Below are 11,925 nucleotides of genomic sequence, written 5' to 3' on the forward strand. Positions count from 1 at the left end.
GACCTGGTCTTTCTCAGCCCATGGGGCCAACAGAACAAGTTCTTAGTAGGCTAGCTCATTCAGGAATGACGTCACAGAGCTGCTTCATGTTACATGTCTGTGAACACTGGAGTTAACACAGCTCAGGGAAAGGCTTTATTGTCGTTTGATAATGATTCTCCAGTACTCAGTGAGTGAGTCTGCTTAGGTAGGAGCATTTTAATGTTTTAATCCAGTGTACAGTCCAGGATCATGTTGATCCAGTCTCAGAGAGCTATCAATCCTACCAGTGGCCTAGGTGAAACTTAACTGCTTTGTTTGGTGAAGATGGCAGGAACCAGAAAGTAAATAGTTCTTTTCCCAAGTCTCTCCATTCCCCAAGTTATCTCTCAAGCTTTAGACTTGAGAAAAAAAGGGAAACAACCTCACAAAATGTCAGACATTGAATATAAACAGGGAAGTTTCTATCCATGAAAGTCAGAGGCTGCAGGAAGAAGGGATTGAGTGACTTCATGTGTTAGTGTAAAACCAGGTACACATAGTACAGGCTTTTACCTGTGAAAACACATCAGTTCTTTCCTTCCAGTGGTCCTGCAGGAACAGGTTCCCACTTCTGCTTAGGACTGGGGTGTTAAGTCTACATTTTGGGATCCAACAGTAGGAAAGTGCTTGTCCCCAAATAAGCCAGTCTTCATTATCCTCTTTTGTAAGCACTAACGTCACATTTTAGTTAATCATTTCCCCTTGAATGAATTAAAATAGGAACAGGATAAAGCTAGTGGCCACATATATTGACGCAGGCCTTGTAATCTTGGTACCCAGGATTCGGAGGCAGGAAGACAGTGAGTTGATCTAGCTGGGCTACACAATGAATGTGATAATCTTATCAATGTGACCACCTCTAAATACAGCTAAGGGACACATCTTTGGGCAGGTGGGTGAAGGTATAACCAGTGAGAACAGTCTCCCCCAGAATAGATGACACCTGAAGGACAGCCTACATTTAGACAGGTCAGAGGAAAACAGTGCTGCTTGCCTGACTTGCTTCTTGCCAGTGTCTGTCTTGTTGTCGCTGCCATAGGAAGCTAGCTTCTGGGCCTTCCAGGTCTTCAGAGCCTGACTGGCCAGATTCTCAGTCTCTCTAACATGTAGACAGCCTCTTATGAGCACCCAGTCTCTATCAATTGTAAGTAATTCTAGGAAACTGTCTCTTACAGTGTGTGTGTGTGTGTGTGTGTGTAAAATATCAGTTCTTTTGAGAACCTTAACTCATACAATGAACTCAGAGCCAGCCTGAAGTAGACCCCCAAAAAACAGAAACAGTAGCAGGGACAAGGTCATCTGCTCCCCACCTCCAGCACCAACATCCCATCTGAACAGAGAGAAGAATGAAAACATCTTCAGGAGCAAATGCTGTATCCTGTTCTCACATACCCACTGTAGAGGTTTTGATTAGATGTAGGAGAGAAGCTCTTTTATACACCTAAAAAAAGGAGGTTTGGGAAAATGCAGCAGCCTCCAGAGAGAGCAGTAGACCAGTCTGTTTAGGGTGTCACTGAGACCCTTGCTGTAGAGGTCTGATTCCTCTATACAGGAATCTAGAGATCTGAAATAGCTTCACGGCTGATCACACTAAAACTAGCAGCATTTGTTTGTTTGTTTGTTTGATTGGTTGGTTTTTCCCCAAAACGTTTGAAAGTGACACTGAGGTTAAGCAATGTCTATAAAGCCAAAAGCCAACATGTGAGACTGAAATTCAAATCTGTTCCTTTCCTAATCTGTAATCTGGCAAAACTCAAATCCCTAATGAGTTTACTTTAAACCTCATTTAAGACAAATGAAAACTGTAGATAGCATTTCAAGGAAAAGATTCCTTCTAGGACTCAATCTAGAACCTCTATACCACTGCCGCCGCAACAACATTTTCTTAAAAGGAACCCTTGCTACAATGCCACTCATGTATCATATACAACACTGAAACACAGGGAAATGTAGAACTGACAAGTTTACATGAAGCCAAAGGAATCAAGCAAGTAGTTGGAGTCTCTGGACTTGAGATAGCACAGAGCACCACAGAACTGCTATTAATGCTGAGGCCACCAGGCAGCAAGAATCTGCCCTCAACAGGACAGACTTATGTAACTGTGCCATTATATCCACCCAGCATTAAGCATTCCTGGTTGTTCTAATGGACACTGTTAAGAGTCCTTTAGAAGTGCTTTCTCCAGGCACTTTCCCTCGAAAACACTAGGTTTCACTGCATCTGCAGAAGTTTGTGCATAAACCACAGCTATCAGAGCAAATGTAGCAAAGGTTCTTACAGCCAGGTAAAAATATACAGAATGTACCTTTTCTGTAATGGGACTAGTTCAGCAAACTTAAAGCGGTCCAAAGTGTGGTCCCCACTCTCTGGCAACAAGTTGATAAGCTTATCAGCTGGGGATCTGGTGTTTGCCACAGAGGCTAGAGTATGGAGATGAGAAATGGAGTAAGAGGAACAATACAGAAGTGACAGAGAAAGCACAAAGCACGAGGGAAGGCGGTTAACTCTGTCTAAGCTCTGGGATGAAATTCTTAACGTTTACGCATTTCCAAGATCATCTAATGAGGTCCTGTCGTGTCCTACAGTAAAAGTTTAAGGCTTATTGCAAAACAGCAATATGACAGTTACTTATACTAAGTATTCAGTGCTGAGAATGCCGGGGACCATTCGTAATGTTTCCCATGGATTAATTCTGTTAGCCATCACTAGAAGCCAAGAGGTGGCTAATGTCCTTATTTTACAGAGGCAAACACAGACAGAGGGAGGGAAGGGCCTCGTATGTGAACCCTGGCACCTTCCTCAGTTTACAGTGGTTTTCTAACTACACTGTGCACACTGTACACTTTAGTGCTAAGAGTTCTGCTGTATTTTCAGATATATTTTTAATAAACATTTTAAATTTTAATAAAAGACTTGGAGAGATGGCTCAGTGGTTAAGAGCACTGGCTACTCTTCCCTAAGACTCTGATCTGATTCCCAGCACCCACATGGTGGTTCACAACCATCTGTTACTTCAGTACCTCTTCTGGCCTCTTCTAGTACCAGATAAGCACAGGATACACAGTATGTAGGAAAACACCCATAGACATAAAGTAAATAGACACTGAAAACTACTGCAATAAAACATCACCATCAAAATGCAAATAGACTGAACAGGAGGAAGGGAAACGGCCAGCCAAATGCTTTGCTACCCACGAGGTCCTGCCTGAGACCTGGAGCACAGCCAGGCCTCCCATCCCACATCCTACTCGTACTTCTTGTGATTGTCTCACTGATTTGAACGATCTAACTATTTTTACTTTTTATTACTTACTTCGTGTAAGTATTGTTGATGTTTTGTTTCTAAGGGCCGTTAGAAAGCTCACTATCTATTCACTATCACTATTTAGAAAATTCACCCGTGTCAAGGCGGCTGGACAGGGGTCAGTGGGGGCAGGAAGGTTGCCACACTGCGCAGCCACAGCCACCATCCACCAAGCTGGACAAGCCTACCGTATGCGCTCTCTGCAGCTGTTTCCCTTTCTCAAACATTTTCTCCTTTCTGCAAACTTTGGGCTCCTGTCCCTTCCATGTCTGCCAACACACAGCCAAAGACTTTAACTCCAAATCTGAGTGCGCTGTATGTATTCTCTTGCTTTGCAACATCAGCTCTGGCAGGCTGCGCTGTGACTGCTCTTATATAATGTATAGCAGCACTTCCCTTCTCCAAGCTCCCCTGCGTGTGGACAGTCCATCCACCACCGACAGGGATTTCACCTAAACATCTTTCTTCAACAAGGATCACTCTACTCAACAGTGCGAACCTTTGCTCTGAAGTATATGATACTTAGAAAGTCTCACAAAGGAAGGAGTCACTACACATGCAGGCAGAGTAAAAGTCACACATATAGTCAAATACATTGTCTGCAGTCAGTAACACTCTCAGAAACAGCCCACAGGTATTACCAAATTTCACAGGATTCCCAAACTCTCTTTTTATGTGTTACAATTAACAGCTCTGCTAAAACTCTACAGTCAAGACAAGCAGAATTCTTTAGTGTTATGTTAATAGCCAGCAAATCTGACAGCATGATTTTGTGTTACTAGGTCTAGATTAGAGAGGTAGAAGAAAGCAACAAATGTCCCAGCTACAGTTTTTTTTAAGAGCTAAAAATATTGCTGGATAAATTGAGAACCCTATGCGACAAGTAAGAAGTTTGATAGCACAGCGATACATTTTATAACAAATCGTTTGAGGGGTTCCCACTCCTCATTCCCTTCACCTTCACCGAACAAGCTGTTCAAATGCAAGACTGTGCCTTAATTCTGAGCCGTTCTCCTGGCAGCTGGGGACATTAATTAAAGGTTTGGTCTCGCAGGTCTAGGTGTGAGAGAAAAAAAGAAGCAAGAGCGGGTTGGAGCTGAGAATCCTGCCAGCGCCATTCACCTGGGATACCCTTCGGAAAGATGCCCGCCTCTTTCCTGAGGACACCCCCCACACAGACACCCGCCTCCAGCGCCAACGTTCCAGCAGGCACTGCCGCTGGGGCTGCCTGCGACTCGAATGTGTTATTTAATTTTCCAACTACTATTAAGATATCTCCAACGCGCGCGTGAGTGCGTGAGATGCGCTGGAATGGAAGATGCTCCATTAAAATGAAGTTTATTATTAGTATTATTTATAGCCCCCCCGGGCCTAAAATAAAGCCAAGACTATAACCACATACACTTCATAGAGGAAAGGGGGAGCCACGGCCAAACAGCCCCCGCCGGCCCCCAACCCCGGCGCCGACCTTTAACCCTCGGGACCGCCGACCCGGGGGACGGCCGCCCTCCCGGCCCGCGCACGCCGCTCACCCGCCGACTCCCCGGTGTTGATCCAGTCCGGGTTGGCGATGCTGGCGATGGCGAAGATATCGGCGGCCAGAAAGAGACATCCTGAGATGATGGTCAGTTTATCCATCGCCCCGCCCCGCTCCCCCCACCCCCCACCGCAGGGCAGGCCGCGGCCTCACTCCTCGCGCCCCATGGGCCGCCGGGCCCCGGGGTCCCCGCGCCGCCGCCCTCGGCCCTTGGCCCGCGCCGCGCGCTCGCGCCCTCCGCGCCGGGACCCGCAGCCTCCGCCCGCCCCGGAACTGCTCGGCCCGCCCGCCCCTCACCCGGAAGCGAATCCACGCGCCGGCCGGCAGCGCCCAGGACTGCCCTGCAGAGCCTTCTCGAGGGGGCGTCGGCTCAGCCCGGCGCTGGGGGCTGCAGCGGTGGTTGGGGTCGGAGACCACTGAGATCTTAAAAATTTGTCCTGTGACGTTTAGGTGCAGACTATTCCAGAGACAAGGAAACAGCCACTGGGGAGAGAGAAAGTGGATTGGCAGGTTCGGGGACCTGCAAAATGGCCCGTGTGACTAGAGAGTGGTATGAGAAAAGGTAGGCAGAGGCCAGAGGTGGCATTTGGGGTGGACACGCGCCTGTAAATCCCAGCACTGGGGAAGCGGAAGCTGGAAAGCCACCAGTTCCATGACAGCCTAGGCTAAATAGTGAGCTACCGTCTTTAAATTCACCAAATGTGTGTTTGGAATTTGTTCCAGATGCAATGGGAAGGAACCCGAGGGTTTTCGACAAGGATAGTGGCATGACCTTATTTGGTTTGTGAAGATATATGGTATAAATAGACTGTAATGGCGGGAGGGGCAGCGAATGTAGGGACACCAGAAATGGCCCCGCAGTCTAAGTCAGAAAATTGTGGGGTTTAGTTAGGGTAGTCAAGAAAGAGAAAAATAAGCAGATGTGTGTGTTTTGCAGACAGAAGGAAGAACTTGCTGACGACAGGGAAAGGGATGAAGAAGAGCCTGAAAAGCTAGTTCGAGCCTACCAGGTGCTTAGTAATACCATTTACCGAGTGAGGGTGTGAGGAGAGCTTCAGAGTGAGTGCATAAACAGGAAACAATAATATGAACTGTTGCAATAACAGAGGATTTGTCTACGATCTTGCTATCCTCTGGAGATTTCCCTACCATCGTGGCTCTCTGCTACATCACCATAAACCCTTACTTTATATCCATCTCTTTCTCAGCACTCCATAGAGCAGATGGAGATGATTTTTCTCCTTAAGTACCGCCTAAGCTATCTCTAGAAAGACCTAGAAGAGTGACATTTGTCTCTATTTTTGGGATGCCTACATGTCCACAAAACTCGGCAGGTTTCAAATTCCACCAAATCCAGCATCCCTGCCTAATGTGCATCAGTGGCACCACATAGATGGGGAGAGCAGGTTTGATTGCTGCTCTAAAGACTTTTCAGCCCAAACATTGGTCTCTTGGGGCAAGTATTTTTTAAAGTGCATATTTAATTACATAATTTATTTCTCCTCTGCCATAGACACTGACTCGGGCAATTCATATTTCCTGGGGATCCAGATAGAACACCTATCAGTTTCCTGCAGTCCTTTTCCCTTTCTTGTTTTAAGGACTGGGGAAGTCTGAAGGAGTCATAGTGTTGGCTTCTTATCTGCTGTTTTGATTGTCCAAAATAAAAGAAGCTGTAACTATACAGAGAGGATTCCTGAGTAATACCCATTGATGTTCATAACTGATCAAGGTCAAATGTTGGAACAGTTTGCGACTGTTTAAACTCAAGCTCTGTGGAATGACACTGTTTTAATTCTTGTGTTTGAAAAAATATATATATAAATTTTTTCTTTTACCCCAACAGTATTTACCAAAACATCTTGAAGTGTATGTATTCTTCTATTCAAGATTCTAGACCTCTGATTAAAATGTGTGTGTGTGTGTATGTATGTGTGCTTGCCTGGGTGTGTATGAGTGTGTGTGTGTTAGAAGGATTAAAAAATATCCTTCTCCATCAGGCTAGTAGTTGTGTATCATTGTAGATAACAATGAATCACCTGATCTTTTCCTACCATGTAAGACAGGGGCGTAGTTATCAGGAGCCAAGCATAGTGTTCACAGAGTCCCTATCACTTCCCATTTTAGCCCCACGCTCTATTTGTTTTCCAGAAGTGCTGATAAGTCTCTGAGGTGTATAGGACAGCACAATTGCCTTTTCTGCAGCTCTACCAAGATTTTAACAGAAGCAAAGCTGAGGGGCACTGGGGAGTATGGGGGGAGGGGGAGGGGGCACAAGGGAGGATGGGGGAACAAAAGGATGCAGAAGTGTGTGCTAATTCCAGCCCTGCTGCTGACTTCAACTGAGAAGTCCATGGCCTTGCTTTGAGCCTCTTTTCCCTATCCTCCTGAACAGACTTTCTGTGTGGCAGAGGTGTCCCATCCCTCACCTGAATAAAACAGCTGGGATCTTTCTATCAGAGACGAGCTGCCATGCTCCTTCTGGCAGAAAGTCCTTGGAGACCCAGACGATCCTAGAAGGCCCCCAGGAGGGATCTGTGCTGGCAGTCTAAAGACAGAAATAGCCATACGGTGGCTGTTAAAGGGCTGAGAATATGGCGTGCTTTATTGTGATAGATGGTAGGACTCAGCTCAGAAGAGGCTGAATCCAGATGGGACTTCAGGGAAAACTGGAAGAAACTGTGCCATTATTCTGCACTTGAAGGAGCATCTTTGGCCTGACAGGATAATGAACACACTTCCTCTCTCAGTCAAGTTTACTACGCGGGCCAAGAGAGTAGTAGATATGTTGCATATTTGTACCTGTGATTCTTAGGGTTAGAGAAGACAAAAGTCAGGCCCAGAGGCCAGCATGTGCCCAGGGCCAATGCCGTTTGCCTTGTAGGCTGGTTCTCCGGGATGAAAAGTTATTGATCACTGCTGTATAGGACATTTATTAGGGAACTTTTTTAGGACCAATTCCTGTGGGGGAAGGAAGGAAGTGGAATTAGTCTGAAGTCAGCTGCAGGCACAGGAGGCTTTGACAGACTGAAAGAGAGCTCTCAAGCTAAGGTGGGTGTTTAATGTTCTGTCAGGACAAAAGGACTAAGCCTTCTAGTACTGACTAGGTGTTAGGTGCTAGCTACCCCAGGAATTGGGTGATGTCTTGGGGAAAGCAGCTTATTCTTAGAGGAAACCGAGGATGATTCATCAGGAAGACAGCAGAAGGCTGGGAGATGGCTCAGTCCATCAGTGAGGCGCTTTCTGTGCAAGCATGAGGTCTTGTTTGGAGCCCATGTGAGCCCAGGCACAGTGCCCACGATCCCCCTGCTGGAGAAAACAGAGACAGGAGGATGACTGTGGCCTGTAGTCCAGATAGTCTAGCCAACGATGAGCTCTAGGTAGAGGAAGACCGTGTTTTATGAAAAGGGGTGGGAAGTAGGGAATGGCGTTGACCTCTGCTCTACAAGGGCATGCACAAGCAAGGAAACATGCGCAAATGCTCCCAAAAGATCCAACAGATCACTCGACCTACAGCCCTCCCCTCAGCTGGGACCAGTCCCTCTGCCCCGAGGGAGTGCCCCATTACAAAGTGTGTATTTTGTAGTTTATTCTTGTAACTTGGTCATCATAAAGTGAAACTTGGTCATCATAAATATTTTGTTTTTTAGAGTTTTCCCATCCCAGAGACTCCCTGAGTTCTCCTCAGGATTGGTCATCTTTCCATGGGTGGTCCAGATCCCAATCCTTTCTTAGCATCTATACTTCGTCTCTAGCACTTGACACGGTCCTCTTGGGAAGAGGTTAAGGCACAGGAGTTACTAGAGGACGCTTTTGGTCCCCGGATCTCTGGGTGGAGATAGGAAAAAAACAAGACTGAGCAGAGAAATCAGAGGTTTTGAGGTTTCCTCAGTGTAGCCTTAACTGTTGGAACTTACTCTGTAGACCAGGCTGGGCTTGAACTTAGAGACCCACCTGCCTCTGCCTCTTGAGTGCTGGGATCATTTAAAGGGAAGTGCCACCACCCTGGCCTTTTGACAGGATCTTAGGTAGTCCAGGCTGGTGTGGAATCTATATCCTGCCTCTGTCTCCGAGAGCTGGGATGAGAGGCTTGTGGTGCCATGTCTGCCTAGTAAAACTTCACTGCCTCCGTATCTTAATAAAGTTGACTACAGGGAAAAGAACCACATTGAGCCAGTGATTTGAATTCCCTTCATATCACCCATTCTTGGGACACGCTTACCCGGATTTGATGAAACAATCTTACCACAAAAGCCAGAGAGATGGCCCAGTAGAAGTATGCTCGTGGAGCCTGAGGACCTGAGTTCAAGGCTTAGGACCAGCATGGCTGAAGGAAAGAACTAGCTCTTCTGGCCATGACACATGCAGACCCACCCACACATGGACATATATAAATAAGTGTAACAAAGCATTTTATGAAATATAGCACTGGTTGGCCCAGATTTCACTGTGTAGGCAAGACTAGCTTTAAATTCACACACCTGTTTTTGCCTCCTGAATGCTGGAATTAAAGATGTGTACCTACGTACCAAGCTAAGAAAATTTTTTGAAAAGCATATAGAAGTTTGGGTGTAGAGACACATGCCTGCAGTCCTCATCTTTGATAGGCTGAGGCAAGGGGACCATGAGTTCCTAGAGCAACCTGGGCTGTACAGAGACACTGTCTCAAAAAAAGAAACAAAAGCTTATTTCTTTTTATGGCTTAGTGCTCCATTTTGATTTGCTTCTTTTAGGGTCTGCGAGCATCTCCTGCAGGACCTCAGTGGTCCTCTTACTAGGGGGGTGGGGGAGGGGGGAGGCACTGCCATCCTGAGGCAAACCGGAGCCTCTCATCACATCCCTCCCACTCACCTATAGGCCCTCCTACCTACGGTCAGAGTCTCTCATGTGACTTACATGCTGGCCAGCTTATAGCCCCATTTCCAGCTTAAGCTCCTTGTAGCTATACACATGTGAAGATGCAGTTGTTACAGTCACCCATGTACTGTAAGAAACAGGACTGTGACAACCAGATGTTAAGTGAGTGCCAAACATTGCTCCCTGTTCCTGTAGCAGTGCTCTGCTGCTTTTCTAGGGATTGCTATTGCTGATGCCTCTGACCCAATGAATATCTTATTGTATGTCCATGATCCATGTTAGTGCATTTTCTTCCTCTGTTATACCATACCATTTATGAAGAAATATTTTGGATTTTAGAGTTTTCCCATCCCACAGACTCCCTGAGTTCTCCTCAGGATTGGTCATCTTTCCATGGGTGGTCCAGATCCCAATCCTTTCTTAGCAGATAACTCTGCACTGGCCAGTAGCTGCTGTAGCGACCCAGGGTCCTGAGCCAAAGGCCCTCAGGCAGCAGCAGGAGGTGGAGGATGTCATTTGAAAGGAAGTCAGGAAAGCACGGTGTTCTTGAATTTGTATCACACATTTCTCCCAGTCAGTATGACACTAGTATCCACTCTAAAGCATGTTTTACTTGAGAAGGAAAGATCGCTGATGAGAGTTATCCCCACATTTTGTAATAACTCTCTCCTGGCAGGAAAATGGAGGTAAAGGATGCACTTTGTGACAAAGTATGCTTAGCACCTGAATGGATTCCAGCCAGACTGGAAGAGGGAAAAGGTGGGCTATAAGAAGAAATGCAGCGGGAGGTTCCCTTCACACAAAACCCTACAAGAGGGTTCTAGCTAATGAAAGTCTATCCCGGTTTGTTGTGTGGGCAGAGCTAGAGAAACGGAAGACTAAGCTGAGACCTACCCAGGCTCACCCTGAAAATCTTGGCACAGTGCCTGACTTCCAGTAGGTGTTTGGTGACCGTTTGTTAAAGGACTGAATGCCCTGGGGCGAGGTGCTTCCTTCCCCCCCCTCACTCAGAGCTGTGGTCCACTACATTGTACTATTTTATCTTCTAATACTTGTTTTCCATAATTTGTAGTTTCCTGAAATTCTCTTCTTCATCTGTGTTAAAAGTACAAGTTCCAGGGCTGGTGAGATGGCTCAGCAGGTAAGAGCAATGACTGCTCTTCCAAAGGTCCTGAGTTCAAAACCCAGCAACCACATGGTGACTCACAACCATCTGTAATGAGATCTGAAGCCTTCTTCTGATGTGTCTGAAGACAGCTACAATGTACTCATACACATAAAATAAACAAATAGATCTTTTATAAAAAAAAAAAAAAAAGTACAAGTTCCAATCTGGGCAATTCTGGCACACACCTTTAATCCAGCAATTTAGAGACCCAGGCAGGTGGATCTCTATGAGTTTGAGTTCCAGGACAGCCAATGCTACATTAAAAAAAACAAAACAAAAAAAAAAAAAAAAACATGTCTAGAAGAGGAGGAGGAGGAAGAAGAGGAGGGACAGAATGAAAGAAAGAAAAGTTCTAGCCAGGCAGTGGTGTCTTGTGCTTTTAGCCCCAGCACTTGGGAGGCAGAGGCAGTTGAGGCCAGCCTGCTCTACAGTGAGTTCCAGGGCAGGCAGAGTACACAGAGAAACCCTGTCTTGGGGGGAGTGGGGATTTAAAAAAAGGAAATTTAATTTCCAGGAGGGTAAAGTTCCTGTCCATCTCATCTACTTTTCTGTCCTCAGCATCCCCACAAGCCACACAGTGGCTTCCAGTGGATTTTTGTCATATGAGTGAATTGTGGGGGAGGAGGAATTATTTTGGGAAATAGAAGGAAGCAATAATCTGTGTCTAATAGTGACTCACTGTTTCAGGCCATTCTTGGCCCTTTCTCATATAAAACACACATGAGTAAGGTACACTGGCACGGCAGCTACAGCCGTTGATATAACAATATTTGAATACCACCATTCCGGGGATTCTGGGGTCTTCTGTGGTCTCCCAGCAGTGTTGTCGCTCACGTATGGAGGGAGGCCCTCTCCCTTCTATGCTCTTGCCCTGTCTCCAGTATTTTCCCACAATGAGAAGAGCCTTATATGAAGCAGGCACTCTGCTCATTCCTGCAGAAAAAAATTTCCATGTAATTTTCATACTCTACATTAGAGTAATTTTCACACGTGCCACGTTTTTCCAGGGTCTACTGAAGCCTTGTGGCAACTATCGG

At 46.2% G+C, this 11,925-nt stretch overlaps 1 protein-coding gene across 1 annotated transcript in view; it reads right to left on the bottom strand.

Annotated features, from left to right (window-relative positions):
* Mosmo (modulator of smoothened) overlaps nt 1–4,992 on the bottom strand; it is a 66,703-nt gene extending 61,711 nt beyond the window's left edge. Inside the window, exon 1 of the mRNA XM_052200071.1 lies at nt 4,859–4,992. Within this exon, the coding sequence (XP_052056031.1) occupies nt 4,859–4,964 (106 nt within the window). The 5' untranslated portion in view covers nt 4,965–4,992. The remainder of the gene's footprint in view (nt 1–4,858) is intronic.
* Between the last annotated feature and the right edge of the window lie 6,933 nt (nt 4,993–11,925).

This window comes from Apodemus sylvaticus, chromosome 1 (assembly GCF_947179515.1).
Source record: "Apodemus sylvaticus chromosome 1, mApoSyl1.1, whole genome shotgun sequence".
Classification (NCBI taxonomy): domain Eukaryota; kingdom Metazoa; phylum Chordata; class Mammalia; order Rodentia; family Muridae; genus Apodemus; species Apodemus sylvaticus.